General features: G+C 49.6%; 1 protein-coding gene across 2 annotated transcripts in view; it reads right to left on the reverse strand.

Annotated features, from left to right (window-relative positions):
* Nucleotides 1–13351: 13351 nt before the first annotated feature.
* The window catches only part of LOXHD1 (lipoxygenase homology PLAT domains 1), a 175738-nt gene continuing 171766 nt past the window's right edge, over nucleotides 13352–17323 (reverse strand). For both annotated transcript variants that reach the window (XM_004422502.3, XM_087438825.1), the window contains one exon: nucleotides 13352–13832. In XM_004422502.3, the coding sequence (XP_004422559.2) occupies nucleotides 13352–13832 (481 nt within the window). The remainder of the gene's footprint in view (nucleotides 13833–17323) is intronic.

Here is a 17323-nt window from a genome sequence, read left to right on the forward strand (position 1 = left end):
GCCGTGCCCGGAGCAGGGGTGGGAAGGGGGGGCCCACGCTGCTGAGAATCTTGATGTGATCCTGAAGATCCTAGCTGATAGACCGGCCCCTCAATCCTGTCCTTTGAAGGATTGTATATATACCTCTTGACCACGTAGAAACCACGTAGGGGTCTCTAGCTATTTCTGTGGATGGCAGCCGGAGCATGTTAGCTTAAGAAAAATGTTGTGTGTGGTGCTCTAGTCATCTTGTGGTGGACATGTCGCTATTACCGAATTCGCACCAAATATTTCTCATTGAGTTTCTTGTTTTGGTGCCTGACTGAACCAACCAACGACAGCCCAAATCTTCCCGTCTTTAGGAGAAAAAAGGAAAAAGGAATCAAAGGTGGAAAAAAAAAGCCAAATCCTGTTTACGGTGAAAAAGGATTTTTTTTCACCCAGGTTGGGAGGCGGGAGGGGGGTTCTCGTTTTGTTTTTGGTTTTGTGTTTTCCTTTGCTTTTGTTTTTCTCATGTTTACAGTGCATGGAGTATGGAAAGGGGCATCTGGGAAAGGGCAGAACTGGAAAAGGAGCAGAGGGGGGTCTTCGATGGGCCTCTGAGGGGCTCAGCTGAGGTTGGGAAGGCAGAGTTTGAGTAGGTGAAGAGGAGAAGTCTGTCTTGAAGGAGGGTCCCAAGTTTCGGAGCCGATCTGCTGAGCTCCAGCCATCCCTCCGGTTCCACACTGAACCAGGATGGGGCCACCCTTCAGCAAGAGTTGCCCGGTGTTCTCAGAGCCAGGATGCCCCTGCTCATGCCAACTTCTTCCTTTTGGCTGTGCTCATGCCCTGATACAAAGAGGTAATTTGGCCACTGCCTCCCTATGCAAAAAAATAACCGTATGCTGAAAATAAGATAGCATAGGTGATGGACACTTGGTCTTGGCCAGAGTACTCTCCACTAGCACTCAGGGGCTGAGGTCAAACTCCGTGGACCTTGAGGAGGACCTTCAGCTTCCTTTGGGACGTCTCAAATCCTGATGGAGTCCCTCCCAGATGGCCCCGGCCCTGAGACTGTGTTGGCTGTGTTTGGGAGGCCCTGTGTCACTAGCTTCTGGCTCTTTCTCTGACTCTTTGATAACCTTGGGCAAGTCCATTTCTTTCTCTGTGCCTCAGCTTCCTTCTCCCTAGAGTGGGGAGAAACAACAGTGCATCCCCATTTCCACTTCCTCTACCTCACCTAGATGTTGTGAGGATTAATAATATCTGCCCAATGCATTCTCTGCTCTCTCCTGGGAAGCCCCTTGGGGTTTAGGGATGAGGGGTGGTGGGAGAGACAGACCTGGAAGTTCCAAGTGGCACCACGCAGTGTGTCTTTCTGCACCACCCCACAATTTTTCTGAACCTCAAAGGGAGCAGAGATGGGAGGATAGAAGAATAGAGATGGGAAAATCCACCAAATTCCAACCCCAACCCAACTTTCCTTATCCACATGTGGAAAACACCAGCTCAGCTGGAACTCTGCTCTCTTTCTTTGCCCCTCTCCCTCCTCCTCTCCCGAATTTGCACTGCCCTCAAAGCTTCCCTCCCCTCACCCCTTACCCCAGTCTCAATGCCCTTCTATCAATAAGAGAAGACTAAGAAGGACAAGATACTTAACACATATATGAAGAAATTCCGTAAGGTTAAGGAAATCTGAGTCTGCATTGCTGCTAGAAAGGGGAAAATGAGGACCAACGGGTAAAAATGACTGGGAGCCAGATTTTGGCTTGAGGTAGAACCTTTGAGCACAACCGGAGGTGTCAAGTGGAAGGATGGCTGCTCTGCACACCTGCAGGCAGAGAGTGGGGGACATGGCTTCTGCTGGGAGGGCTACTCAAAGATCTTCCTCAGACTAAGGCAATCTTGACTGAGGTGCTGGGAGAGCCAATAGCAAAGAAGATGATATCCTGCCTTGAGGAGCTAACAGTCTAGCTGAGGAGCCAAGACACATACAATAGTGCAAAAATGGCGAATAGTCTGCTTCAGGGTTAACAGCAACGAGCATTACATTGTCCCATTTGGTGATTCCAGAGTGTGAACAGTGTCTCCTGAGCTAAAGGCTGGAAACCCCACCAGTGGGGACAGTACTTCTGAGTCAGGATTTCGGAGTAAGCTTGGAATTCTCCCAACCCTGCTTGGACCCAGAGGCAGCCAAGATGATCTAGGGAAGGTCACTCCCCTCCTGGTCTCGGCTTCTGCTCTTCTCTCTGAGACTGGTTTGAAAGGCTAGCAGGTACAGGGGGTCAGTGGGGTGGCCAGATGGAGGGAGAGCTGGTGTCTTGGGATCCAGTCTTGGCTCTTCACTGACTAAGTGGCCCATGCTGGGAACCCCTCTTTGTGTCTGTGGGCCTCAGTTTCCTCAGCTGTAACACAAGGAGGCTGGATTGGAGGCTTGCTAAATTTCCTTCCAACACTCACATTCTCTGATCCTCCCTAACATCAACACATCTTTCAAGTCAGTAGAGCTGTGTGCCAACTGAACTATTGAAAATGACTTTCTGTGGACACCAACATCTGTTTCAGAGGCTGAGAGTGGGGTGTGGTCCCCTCCTTCCTCCCCATTCTCTGCAGGCTCCCTGAGTGCCCCAGGCTAACATTAGGCACTGACTGGGGTGGGGGTCACCTAGAGCGGGAGAGATCAGCTGCTGACTTTGGGGGTAGATCCCAAAGCCCCCCACTTCCCCATCTTTCTGGGGCCCTTGTACCCTGCAGATGGGTCCAGGAGGTGACATGGACTCATGCTCCTCCCAGCTCCCGGCTTCCTTAGCCGAGCAGCCGGGCAGCCATCTGGGTGAGAGGAGAGGAGAGAAGGCTGTGCTTCTGCTCCCATGAAGCCCTCTTCGCCAGTTGTCCGGGAGCCTGGGAAGAGTGGAGAAGAGGCAGGCTCGGGCCTCAGCATCTCACACCCACCACCTCCAGGAGAGGAGACCCCTGGTAGTCCTCCTTCTGCTCAACTCAAGGGACTCCAACCCTTTCTTGACTGAGACGCATGAGTGCCTTCTGGGGCGAGAGCTGCCCCAGGATTCAAGTTGGGCCTCCTAGCCACAGCCCTGGCGGCAGCAGGTGCACCGAGGACGCCAATTAATGAAACCAACGCCAGGAGCCCGGCTGGCGTGGGCAGAGGTCGCCGGGGGGCCGCGGGGCTCCTCCACTAGCCTGGACCCCCTCGGGCCCTGAAGCCCTTGCCCACCACCTGTGGCAGGACTCAAGCTCCTCTTCTATGTTCCTAGCCTCCGTGCAAGTATTCTTAACTCTTTACGCCTAATGAACAAGCACAGTTTTTTCAATGGTGAAGAAAAAGCACCAGATTTTTTTTTTCTTGAAGAAATCCCCCAAACCCTCCGCCTGCCGGCGGGACAAACACTCCCCGTGTGGGGCTGTAGCAACGTCTGTCAGGTCCCCCCTCGTGTTTCATCTCCTGCGCGCGTAGAGCAAATGCTAGAGCGATTTCAGCTGATAGAAAAACAAAAATGAAAAAAAAACACAAAAAACAAAAAACATGGCACGTTGCTAGTTTACAGGGTTTTGTGAGTTTAAATGCCTTATATTTAACAATCATAATTTATGACTAACTTGTAGATATCGTGGGTTCTTATTTAATTATTTTTATAGTTGTTTTGCATTTTTAATTATAATTTATTTATTTAGAAAGGATACTAATTTTTTTTATTACTCCTATTACCTCATTTTGGCGTTGTTTCTGGGAGTGGAATGCTTTGCATGCATTGGTACGATGACAAACAACTACGAATACAAAAAAAAATTTAAATAAAATTCTGCGAACTTTATTTCGTCCAAACTATCAGGGTGTGTGATTGCAAGCTGTCCTACTGTGGTGCTGGCCTCTTGGGATACATTCCATACGAAATGCAAACCTTGATTCTGTATGCTGTGATCTAGTGAAAAACTCCAATATAGTGACTGTATTTAGCACATATATAAATATAATTTGCACTCGTCAGCAGACTGGGGTAATCCTTTCACTTGCTACCCTTCCCCACCCAAGCCCCCCATCATTAACCTGTTTTTCCTTCTTCCTTGGTCCCTGCCTCAACCTCCATCCTCTGAAGAAGGTCCGAGGGCACTAAAGGTCACTCTCTCCACCTGGCCTCCAAATCTCTCTGCTTCCAGAATTAGGCCCTTTGGACATGACCAGCAGGAGCATTTGAAAGCCAAAAAGCCTGAGTTATTAAAATCAGGCTGGACTGGGGTTTTCAGACCAGCTCTACTGCAAATTTCCCGGTGACCTTGAGCAAGTCACTTGGCCTCCCTGAGTCTCAGTTTTCTGGAGTGAGGGGGGTGAGCTGGAGGATCTCTAGGGTCCCTCAGACTCCAATAGAATATGACCTAAATCTGGGGGGAGACCGCCATGCTGTGCCATCTTACCCTCTCAGGAGAGAGGAGAGGGAAGGAGAAAGGCTGGAGGGAGGAGGGAAGGAGAAGAACAAAAAAAAGGAGAGGAAGAGAGTGGACTAAGAATCTATCCAGCGGATTTGCTGGAGGAGACATCCGGAAGGGTTTTCATCCTTTTATATGCAGCATCCTGTGGGCGACAGAGAGGCAGATTAGGCGGATGCATCCCTGGACACGGGACATGCACTTTTACAAGGTCATTTGGAGAGTGAGCTGAAATTCACATCTTGTTAGATAGGGGGGTGGGGGAGGCAGAATATAAGCCCCAAACCATGGTGTTTGGGATTGGCACTCCCGTTCCGTCATCTCTTGGAGCATTTATTGTTGAGGCATCACCCTTGACAACAGGCTGGGACACAGATTTTGGACTCATGGTCTCTCCTCCCCAGCATCTCCTCCTTCACCCTCTGCCGTCGCTTCATGGGGGCTGTGGACAGGAGAGCTGCTATGGAGGATGGGATGGGGTGGGCGCTCCAGTCTCCCTCCCCCCGAGAAGGAGTGCTAGGGGAGGGTTTGAGGAAGCAGTGGCCACAATGGCTGGCACAGCAGTAAGCCCAGATGCCTTTGAGCCAAAAGGAGAGGAGGTCCATGTACCTAGGAGAAGCTTCTGAGCAGGCTCGGACCCCAGCTGGGAGTGGGAGGGCCACTGCCGTGCTCTCTGCGTGTCTGCCTCCCCCTTCCTCCCCTCCTTCCCTTCCTTTCCAGGTCATCCTTCCCTCTTGCCTCTTGACATCACTGCCTTTACTTGGTGGAGAAGTCCACCCTCCACATGAGGCCCCCTGGGATGGTGCTGATGGGGGAGGAAGCAGAGGCCCAGATTTGCCACACTGCCTGGCCAGGCTTGCAGGAGGGGCTGGGCTGTGTAGGGTCCCTAAGCGCCAACTTTGCTCTGGCTGGTCTATGGGTCCCATTCCCTGGGCTTCCTGCCTGCTGCCTGCCCAGCTTCCCTTTCCGCCTCTGCCCTGGAGCCTTGTCCTCTTGTTTTCCTTGGAGGCGGCCTGTGGAGTCGCCCACGGAGGTGTATGACCCCCACACTGCCGGGCCTGGCAGACACTGCCCCCTTGGTAGGGCTCCTGGACAGACATGCCTTATGCTGCTCTGCAGGGTCAGAGTGGGAAGGGGCCCTTTGCCCTGGCTGGCCTCTACCCCTCCCCCTAGCCCCACCCCTGGCCTTGGATCTGGCTCATTTCTCAGCTATGGAGCCTACAGCACCAGGCCCTCCAGGGGGTAATTTGGTTGCCCCTGGTAAGTGAAAGGATTATCCTCAGTGTTGATTGTCCTTTTTTGTAATCCTCCTGCTGTTCTGTTCTGTTGTGCTGTGCAACATTTTGCTACATAGACTATTTTATAGCAGAAAGCTAGAAGAATATTTATTATGAATATTAAAGCAATAGTGCACCAATGAAAAGGCGGAGACATTAGGAATTGTGTAAATGCTTAGATTCACTTTCGGTGGATTTTTTGTACTTTATTTATAACTAATAAAAATGAACTGCATTGCTAACTACACCTCATTCGTGCAGGGTGCTTATTTCTATGCAGACCCAGGGCAAGTCTGGAGAAAACCTCTTACAGACCTGTTCCCCACCCTTTTTCCTCATCCTCTCGCCCTGTCTTTCACCTGTTTCCCTCTCCCCTCACCCCCTCCTCTTCCTTCTCATCCTCCTCTTCCTCTGCCCATTCCATCTCCTCCTCCTATCTTATCTATTATTCTCTTTTACCTCTTTATCGCTCAAAGAATCAGTTCCATATTGTGGACCATTCATCTAATTAACCTGTTCCTTAAACTTTAGTTTATGGGTCTTAAATGGGAAATTTCCCACTTTTGATCAATTTCAAATGTAACCTCTTGTGTTGAACGGGAGGGCCCCTCAGTTTCTCTGTAGGAGAGAAGGAATTTGATCTTCCACAGTTGGTGTGGATTTCTTATTCCTTTGTAAGAACCCAAACTCAGATTCTCTGTGTTGTCTTGAGTCTGTTCTTAGTGTGGGGGTCAGTGAACTGAAAGATGGCTTTCTTTCATAAACTGTGGACAGAACCCATATTAATGAACTTTTTTTTAAGTATTGGATTTTTTTAGAGCAGTTTTAGGTTTACTGAGAAATGAACAGAAAGTACAGAGAATTCCCATATACTCTCTCGCTTACTCTCTCGCTACCACCCCCAGTTTCTCCAATTATTAACATCTTGCCTTAATGTGGTACATTTGTTACAATTGATGAGCCAATATTGATACATTATTATTAACTAAAGTCCATAGTTTACATTAGGTTACTGAATGTTTAAATCCCTAGTTCTTCTTTAAGTGAGATGATCCTAAATGCCGTCTGTAGCTTTCCACGTATTTCCATCTACGTCTCCTACCATCCATGACCAGGGCTCCTTAGTCCTTGCTCCACCACTAACCAGTCTGTGGACGTGGGAAAGATACTCCCCTTCCCTGGTTTTGCCAACCGTAACAATGCGAATGGTAGACTAGGCTCTTCCAGCTCCAACATTCCACAGGTCTCTATTTATAGGCCCTGCGGCCCTCTGTTATCCTTGTCCATTTAATCTCTGTTTACACTTACACTGCAGGTGACCCTGCGAGAAAAGGCCTGGGTGACTTTCACATGGGGGGAGAGGGGTGGAAGGAGTAATTCTCTTTCCCCAATTTTGTGCCCCCCACAACACATGGGCAAAGTGCAGCCTTCCTCATCTCCACTCCCATCCCTCAACCTTCCCATCTCAGTGCCCAGGAGGAAAGAGATTTCTCAGAAAACATCCAGGCTCCCACTCTGCTTACACCCTGTGACTCCCAGTCACCATGAAGACCCCCAGGAGGTTAGGAGGAACAGCGTCTGTCTGCAGTAGTCAATGCTCTCCAGACAAACACAACCAAAAGGAGATTTATTATTAAGAAGAATTGGCTCACGTGATTGTGGGGGCTGAGCAGTCCCACAATCTGCCGTCTGCTAGCTGGAGGCCCAGGAAGGCTGGCAGCGTAGTTCCAGTCTGAGTCCAAGTCCTGAGAACCAGGGAGCCGATGGTGTAAAGCCCAGTCCAACAGCAGGAGAAGACCGATGTCCAGCTCCAGCAGGCAGGTAGGAAGGGGACAAATTCTCCCTTTCTCTGCTTTCTCTTCTATTCAGGCCCTGAAGGCATTGGATGATGCCCACCCACTTCGGGGAGGGCATCTACTTTACTGAGTCCACTAACTCAGATGCTCATCTCATCTGGAAATACCCTCACAGACACACTCAGAAATGATGTTTAATCTGGGCACCCTGTGGCCAGTCAGGTTGACATATAAAGTTAACCATCACACTAGCCTCACCTCACCCCCAGGCCTCTTGGAAGTCTCCCAGGAGCACCCCCCACCCCCCAGCAACCCAGCACCCACCACGTGCAATAGGACACCTCGCTTCTTGTTCTCAGCTTCCCCCCAGCACTCTCCATTCCTGAGAAGCCCCTACCGCTCCTGGGAAGTAGAAGACAAGAACCTCCTCTTGCCAGGGCATTTTCCTCTCCCCACTCCCCTTTGCCCTAGGTGGCATGCCCTATTCAGCAGCCTTATCCTCGGCAAATAACACTCCTTCCCCACACTTGCCCTGCAGTGCTGAGCACCTTCTGTCTGGGAACCTCCCCCTTGTCCCCACAACCAGATGGAGCAGCCGTTCCTTCATCTGTGTTGTATTTTGAGCTTCCATCTAACATTTCCCTTGAGGAAAAGCCCTGCCCTTGGGCTTCCTATGCCACCTGCCAGCCGTGTGACTTTGGGGAGTTACTTAAACTCTCTGTATTTCAGTTTCCTCATCTTTAAAACTGGATAATAATAGCACCTGCCTTGTAGGTCTTTATGAGGATTTATTGAGCTAATATGTGTGAAGCAATTAACACGTGTCTGGAACATAGTAAGCACTGTATGAATATTAACTATGATGATGATGATTTTTTTAAAAAAAATCCCTGCTTTCCACAGTCCTTCTCCTTGGTCCTCTCGTTCTCCCCTCCCCTTCCTTTTCGTAGAGAGTTTCCCAGGCCCCGTCAATGTCTACTCTTCCCCTCTTGCCATCCCAGGCTATGGTCAACCTCCAGCAACTGCCTGTCCAGTAGGAGAGTTGGTGGCAGAGGCCTCAAAACCAAGACTTCTGGAGTGACTGCTTCATGATAGTTTTTCCCGCATTCAGCAGAGATTCTAGAAGAAAAGCCACATTGAGGCCTGTAGAGTGGAAGTACAGAACCCATCTTCCCTCCATCTCGTAAGCAACACCGCCTCCCCCACCATCCAGGTGTGGCTCCTCAACCTTCCCCTTTTAAATGTAAGGCTAAAATGCTCTTTCCTCCCTTAAAAAGTCATTCACTCTCCAGACCCATCTGTCCCAAACCTCCTTCTTTCCTGTAGGTTCTATTTACTTCCAATGTCCAAGGCTGAGGTTCCCCTACTGGTCCTCTTAAGCCCCCTTATCTTGCCCTGTCTCAGGGCATTTGGGTATCTGCGAGTGGTTGACACCTGGTGCCACGCTCTGCCAAGGGGCCGAGAAGTAATGGGGGTCCCTGTTCAGGATGGACATACAGCACTAGGAGTCTTCAGGAAGTGGGGCATCCATAGTACTTCTGACCTCCTCCACTTGGAATCCACATAATCAGAACTCAGAAGGGGTGTATCTGAACTGGGCTGTTTACTTTTATCAAAATCTTGGAAGAAAAGTGTTGTTCAGCCAAAGAGCTGAGAAAATAAGATTGGAAGGCTTTCGCTTAAACTACTTAAGAGCAAAAGTATTTTTTAGACTTGGTGCAACAGTTTGTATGTAAATAGCTTGTGCTAATTGCAAATGAGTCTCATCTTTTCTTTGATGTAGACCCCCAGGGATATTTATTTGCAAATACTTTGTTAGCAGTTACTGGAAAGCAATACAATTAAGGTTCTCTCCAAATATTCTTTAATGAAGACTTGTCTCTAAATCAGGAGAGGGAAGATGGAGCTGATATAAAACCTTGTCTCTCAAGAAGCCATCCTTATAAGGAAGAACTTTCTAACAATGTGAGCTGTCAGTGCCATGGGGGTTTGGGGAGGGAATGAGCAGCTCTGGCAAGGACTGCAGGAACTAGAAGGGAGGTGCTGGGGGAGGGAGAAACCTTTCCTTCCTTTATTTTCTTCCCCCTGAGCCCTAGTGAGGGGCTCTGTCTTGGCCGGAGGAGAGGTGACACTCCAGCAACCCCTGCCCGTGGCCCACCGTCCCAGCAATGACCACGGGCTATGTCAGCAGCAGGGCATTGGAGTAAGACTGGTTCAGGAGGGACCCTCCCAAGAGAAGGGTTTTGATCACTGTCACCATGGCCAGTTGTTGGGTCTCAGCCTCGAAATTAGGACTGTTGGGGTACAGAGCTTTGTGGGAGCTACAGGTAGAAGAATATCTTTCTGCTAGGGCCAAGACTAGGGTGAGGCAAGCGAGGTGCCTTGAGTGCAACATTTAAGGAGGCCTCACTCTCAGGTGCCAGCCCTGACTTTGCACGAGCCCAAGGCTGAGTGCTTCCTTAAACTTTGCACCCTGGGCTTCTTGCTTGCTTCACTTGAATCTCAGCTTTGCTTTCTGCCCTGGCCAAGAGGGGTATTCCTGTGATTGCCTGCAAGGAAGAGATGGGAATTGAAAGGTAAAGCCCAGACCAGGGGCAGATGGGGTGAGGTTTGGAGAAAACGCCCCTCATTCCTTCCTCAGGGTAGAGGGCAGGCATGGGTGCAGCAGCCAGCTGAGAGCAGAATGCAGCAGGGGGTCAGCCTTTTCCACTCTTCTGCCCAACAATCTTGTAAGCAGTTCTCCCTATTTGCCTATAGTCTCGGCACAGTGTGGGTGGAGGAAGGAGGACTGCAGGGTACGAACAATATAACTTACCAAGGGCCCCAGTAGCCCTTAAGGAAAGGCAGTACCCAGCCCAAAGAAGCTGGGCTGTGGAGATGAGACTTGACAGATGTTGAATTCTGCAAGACTCCCTGTCCCCCTTGCTATCCCTCTCTCTACCACCATGCACATCACCTCCCACCTCCTCCACAGAGTGTGAAGGGCATCAGAAGCCTAGTTCAAGCCCAGCTTTGCCCCTATAGGACCCTCAGTGGGTCAGAGACCCACTCGGGTCCTGAGTTTCCGTTCCTATATAGCAGGGAGACTGGACTAGCATGGGGCCTCATAACATGGTAGGATGGGGGGGGTGGATGGGTGGCAAAGAGACTTCAAGTAGACGGGACAGTCCTAGCAGAGGCACAGCAAAGAGGACAGTATCTGTGGCATTGCTGGAGGGTAACACGCTGGGCATGGAGCCGTGGGTAACTTGCCCACAATAGAGATGGCCCAGGTCCTGGAACTTGGGGAACCAGGTGGGGAGTGGGAGGTGCCCTGTGGGTAACAAAGTGCACCTAAATGAACCAAAGGTATGACAGTTTTTATGGGGCTTTCACAGCAATAGTTTCATCAGATCTTGACAAGTCCTCTGTGAGGAAAGCAGAGGAGGCAGGGCAGGTAAGGATGGAAGGAACGTTGGCTAAGGTCATGGAGTATGTCATCAAACCAGGCCTGCCCTATCCCAATAAGAGCAAGCAGACATTTATTGAACACATCAGCAATACAATAATAACATGAGGCTCCTCCTGTACCAATTTTGGCTGGATCACCAAGACAGTAGATGCTACCTTCCTCAGTGAGACCACACAGCACTTGCCAGAGGGCATGGCAGACAACTGTTTTGAACTTTGAACTGACCATCCTCCTCCAGATTATGACAGAAGATAGAGAGGCTGAGAAAGGGGCTATAGATACGAGGACAGGACATTCAGAAAGAGCTGTGGGTGGGCTGGGAGTACCCCCTTCTTTTACCCAAGGCTAGTGACTGGGGCTTCAACAGGGCTATTTGGAGAGAGGGATGTGTCCACCTCATTTGGACAGGATGCCCTGTCCACCTCAGGGCACACAGTGCCCTGCCCCATCCAGAGAAATCACAGGGATGAGAGATGGCTGGTCGGCTGCTGACGGCAGAGATGTGTGGCCTGAGTGCCCAGTTTGTCAGAGCAAAGGATGTGGAAGGACCTCTTATAATGGGTCTTAGATGCTAAACAAGAAGACAGAGTGGAGGGGTGAAGGGACTGAGAAAGAGCCCACCCAAGTGCAGGTGAGAGGAGGGGTCCAAACACCCACCAGTCCAGAAAACAAGACCCTTACCACACAGCACCCCTCCAAGAGGAAGCTGCCAGCTCCCTTCACCTCTCCTCCCTTCCCCGGCAGAGTGGGAAATGGCATCAGCAAGAAGGGGGAGCAGGGGTAAAAGTGCAAGGTGGAGAAAAAGGTGAAGCTGGCCCCACACTCACACACGCACATGTGGCTCACACACGTGCACACTCACACACTCACACACACGCACTCCTCCCTCATTTAGGTTCCCGCCTGTGACAGGAATGAGCTAGGGGATGGGAGGAGACTCAATTCTAAGTGTGACATTTTGGCCTTTATATTGGAGCTGGACATTTAAATTACAGAATTGAGATGGACTTTGTGACTTAGAGTGGTTGTTGGACTTGTTATGACCTAAGAGAGTCTAGAAGAATTGAGAGCCTTTCCTAAATTTTCTTTGGGGACAGGGGAAGAACCAGTTTCACAGAAAAGATACAAATAAAGCTGTTTAATGATTATTTCTCCTCCCATCCCCACCCCAGCCCCCTTGAGTCCTGCTTGTTCGACACGATGGACACACTCACCCTTCACCACAGGTGCTGGATTAAAACTGTCTGCATATTAACTCATTTAGTCCTCATAATAACCTAAGAGGTAGGTATTATCATTCTCTCTGTTTGACAGATGAGGAAACTGAGGCCCGAGACATGAAATAACGTGCCAAGCTCTCTCAGCGGGTGAGAGGCGGAGCAGGGACACAAGCCCAGGCAGGGGCAGGCTGCCTCCGAAGCTGCACTTCCAACGGCAGCCTCGCCTTCCCACTCAGTCCACCCCCTGCAGGAAAATCAGAAGTCAGGTGCTGAATTTGGCTGCCTGATCCCTTTGTGACTGTCTATCAGTGAGGAGGGTAAGTGTGTATGCACATGCCTGTGCATGCACGTGAGTGTGTGGTTTTCCTGCTGCCTCTCCATCTAGGTCACGTTCCCCTTGAGGGCAGCTCTCAGTCCACATTGCCCACAGAGAGCTACAGGTGATACATGATAAATAACCCTGATGCCCCCTCCTCCCCTCCCAGCCTGAGTGCAGCAGTGACCAGGCTTTCCAGGCCCTGTCCCCATCACCTTCTGCTCAGGTCTCCGGGTCTCGACTGCGTTATCACAGGCTGGGGCAACCAGTGGGCACCTGGTGATGCGTCCTTTATAAAGTGTTGAAGAGGATCATGTACCTTTTCACAGGCTCATAAATCCCCCCAGTTGAAACACTTCCTCCTAATGTTTTCTCTGTTTGCCACTGGATTTATTGAAACTGGAAAAAGGGATGCATTTCTTAGTGAGCAGATGCCAAGATGAGTTCTTTGTGGGGTGTGGTTGGTGATAATTTAATTAGCCCAGCTTTTTTGGGAAAAAGGTGTTAATTAGTTTTTGCTTAAAATACACCATCTTGATGGCCTCTTCTTCCCCACTTCCATCCCCTGGGTGAAGCCCCAATTTCCCATCCACATCCAGTAGCAAGTCTCAGCCTGGTCACCACTATAATTGGAAAAGAAAATGCAAAAAGTTATTTTGGTGCAGCCAGGGATTATGACACACGTTGATGGATTCCTGTAGGTCCAGGAGACCGGGAAGGGGCAGGACCCCGCAAATGGTTACCCACAGTGGACTCCGAACGACCATGAATTTCTGGTCCACAGTGCCACACGCCACCCTTCTGGCCCCCAGTCCCAGCTCTAGGAGGCTTTAGGAAATGACTGTTGACAGCCAAGGTTGGGGCAGGAAGGTGTAGTCAGAGCCTACAACCCCTTAGACAGAAGGAAAGAGGTCTCTCCAGGTGAGCCCGTCCCCCCGCTTCTTGTCCAGCCACCTGCCGCAGTTGAAGATGGTGGCCACTCCGGTGCTGGTGTTGGTGACCTCCACTTTCTCCACCAGCCAGCCAGAGTAGTAGCCACTACTGTCGTGTTCCAGGCGCACCTTGCGCAGCTCGCCCAGCTCCAGCGTCTCCAGGAAGAAGCGGTCGGTGCTGCCCCGCTCGAAGAGGTTGTGCATTTTCTGCTTCAGCTCCCGCTTGCCTGTGTCCCCATTGGCCCCAAAGATGGTCACGAAGACGTTGGCGTCTGTGCCCGCCCCTGGCTCGTAGCCTGTTGTCACGATGACCTCATACTTGACGGGCACCAGGCTCTGGACCTTGCTGGCAAAGCTCTCCGTCGTCTTGGTAACCTCGAATACCTTGAAGTACTTCCTCTTCCTCTTGAGGGGGATGAGACAGTCACAGTTGAAGAAGTACCTGGGCAGGGAAAAGGAAGGAGGAAGCTCAGTGGATACCAGCCAAGGCTCATGCCCTCCCCCAGGACCCCTGGTCATCCATAAATGATTCCTTCCCCAGGTGACAGGATATTGGCTGGAAATGTCTGCATTAAAATGTGAGGATGGGTTCTTTATCTTAAAATTCGCAGTGAGTGGCATCTCCATACTTCCAGTTGCTTCTTGAGTCTCGTTTTACTTTTCCCCTCACACTCTAGATCCAATCCACCAGCCAATTGCATTGACCCTGTCTTTAAAACAGATCTAGATTCAGCCTCCTTGAAGAACTATCCAGTCTCTCAGTATTTGCCTTGCTGCCCCTCTGCTCCAAGTCACCACCATCTTCCACCTGGAATATATCAGCCTCCTAGCTGTTGTCCCTGCTTCCCGCCACCCACGGTCAATTCTCTACACAGCAGCCAAGTGACTCTGTGGACATGTAAACCCAAGAATGTCATTCCTCTGCTCAGAAACCTCCGGTGGCTTTCCAGGTTAAGTAAAAACCACTACCTTACAAGGGCTGCAAGACCCTACATGATCTGACCCTCCTCCCAGTGTTTACCTTTCTGACTTTCCCCTCTAAGCTCATTCCACGCCACCATGCTGATCCCCTTGCTCTTTCAAAGGGACTTAAGAATGTTTTTACCCAGTGTTGTCACCTTCAGAGGCAGCTGCAGGATCCAGAGTGACAATCCCAGGCAAAGCCAAGGGGAAACATAACTACAGAATGTGTGCTCTCAAATCCCTCGAACTTGGCTGAGTTGAACTATGAGAAAGAGAGCGTGTGTGTGTGTGTGCACGTGCATGTGTGTGCATGCACATACATGTGCCCATGGAAAGTACAAGGGGTAAGAGAAAGTCCTCTACTGAAGAAGCTACCATAAGCAGAAGTAAGTCCAAGGCCAAGATAAATGGTCTTGGACCAAAAAGTCCCCTCTCTACCCCAACCCCACACCCCCCCAATTTTAGCCTCTGAGTCATGGCAGTGAGTCCAATAACTATCAAGGAGGAAGTCAGAGGGCACGGTGGGAAAATGCTGCATAGGGTGTGATGGGGCTTGGGGTCTGCCCAGCCCTGCCCCCTACTGCCTTTGTGTCCTTGGGCAAGTCACACCCCTAACCTGGGCCTTGATTTTCCCATTGGCAACACTAAAGATTTGGGCTGAACAGCTGCTGTGGTTTCTTCCCACTCTAAATCACTAATATTTCAATAGCTTTGGAAATAAGCAATCCTGGCACTGGCTGATGACTTCAAGGATGCAGCCCTGAAAGGGCGTGCCTAGTGCTGCAAAATCAAGCCCAATTTTAGATGAAAATTCATAACAGCAAAAAGAACTCGGTTTTCTGTGTGCTTACTAAATGCCAGGGCTTTGTATTCTTGCATCTCATTAACTCCCACAACAGCCCCGAAATGTAAGCATCATCCCCCCATTTCACAGAAGGGGAAACTAAGGCTTGGAGAAGAGAAGTCACTGCCAAGGTGACCCAGAGCCAGGGCCCAGAGCCAGCCTGCCTGGCCACCTGAAAAACCAGCCATTTAAAGACACTTCGCAGGAATTCCTTATTCTGTTTTGAGATCTGTTGTCCTCCAACTTATCACTTGATAAATCTGGATTGTTGTTACATATCACACTTTCTTAGAGGGGGATACACTCGCGTTCTTTGTTTAAAAATTCTCTTAAAACGTATTTCTTTATGCAAATGCCCACTTATATACATAATTCTATATAAATGCACAAATCATGTGATCACATGCACGATTTTCTAAATGAGCTCTTTTTCTTTTCCTTTTGCTTGGCTCTCTATCGCCTTTTCTCTCTCTCCTCTCCACTTCAGCATCCCGCCGTCACCTCAGATAACCCATGTAACAGTGGCGCGTGTATCTTGCCAAATTTCCCTCCATTTCACCCAACCCTGCACAGACCTGCATAGACACAGATATACACGGGATGTTAGTGTTCCCCGTACAAAATGGCATCTTCCCATATCTTGCTTTCCTCACTCATCAACACTTCCTGGGAACTGCTCCAAGTCATCCGGTACATATTTAATCCATTATTCTTAACCGCTGAAAAATATTCCCTGGTGTCGCTATAAGGAAATGTTTTCTAATAGACATAATTTATAAGATCGCCAGAATGTGGGACCTCTGCGCTTTGTGGAGTCAAGACTCTAGCTGTGGAAGGACACACGCCAGGCCGTTGTGGAAATGGGGGTAGGGTCATCAGCAAGAATAAAGGCAAAAGCAGAGAATAATGAACAAAAAGAAATAAAATATATATAAAAACCTGGATGATATGATCTCATTTCTGTGAACAGTATGGATGTGAGATATTTAAAAATTGTCAGGGAGAATGGGGTCACCAGATGCTCATGGTGGCCGTCTCTGATGGGTAGGACTTTAGAAAATTTTTACTTTCCTGTATACACTTTTTTGTATTATTTGAATTTTATAATGATTATGTATTATATATGATATTGCGATAAAATAATAAACCTGTTTTTGCTTTTAACAAAAGGAATAAAAGTTCCTCTGTGTGTCCTCCCACCAAAATCCTGAGGACACTAACGACGAAGAACTGGTCAGAAGGTAATGCACATTGCAGAAGAGGAGTCAGAACTGGAAAATGTTGGAAGATGAAAATTCGAGGGCCGGCTCCGTGGCTTAGCGGTTAAGTGCGCGCGCTCTGATGCTGGCAGCCTGGGTTCGGATCCCGGGAGCGCCCGGAGGCACCACTTCTCCGTCCAACGTGAGGCCGAGTCCCACGTACAGCAACTAGAAGGATGTGAACCTATGACATACAACTGTCTGCTGGGGCTTTGGGGGGAAAAAAACTGAATAAATAAAATCTTTAAAAAAAAAAAAAAAAAAAAGAAAATTCGAGATTATTGTGTTTATAAGAGATTGAGAATGAATTCATTTGTATTTCACAGAAACCCAAATATTATGGTTAACGTGGTGGTTGGAAAGGAACCGTGGAAACATATACAGTGCTATGTGAGTGGTTTTTATAATGGCAGAATGTAAGTGCGTTCTAGAACGGTGACATATAAATAACCACAATGATGAAACACACCTGCACAGTCCCCCTTCTGGATGGAGGCAATATTTCTGGAGGGAGACAGGTTCTCATCCATCAGAGCCCATAGGCTTGAGACCTGCACAAGCAGGTGGGCTGGATCATGACTTCTGCGAGCTTCCCGGCTGGAACCCTGCCATCCTTTCCTGCAGCCAGACTCTAGAGAGCATCCAGCTCTCCTCCCAAAAGGAGAGACTGAGGCACAGAGAGGTGATGGACTATTGCCTGAAGCCACACAGCTGACCAGGTGACAGCCCTAGTATCCAGGAGTCTGGACTTCCTGCACCCTCTTCCCTTTGGGAAGAGCCCCCACCCCAAGGACATCCCTTCCTCCCTCTCCAGCCCTAGTGACACACTGACAAGCAGCCACACTCTCGAGGGTGTAGGAAAAGATG

This window comes from Ceratotherium simum, chromosome 14, assembly GCF_057802395.1.
Source record: "Ceratotherium simum simum isolate JZ-2026a chromosome 14, ASM5780239v1, whole genome shotgun sequence".
NCBI classification, from domain to species: Eukaryota; Metazoa; Chordata; class Mammalia; order Perissodactyla; family Rhinocerotidae; genus Ceratotherium; species Ceratotherium simum.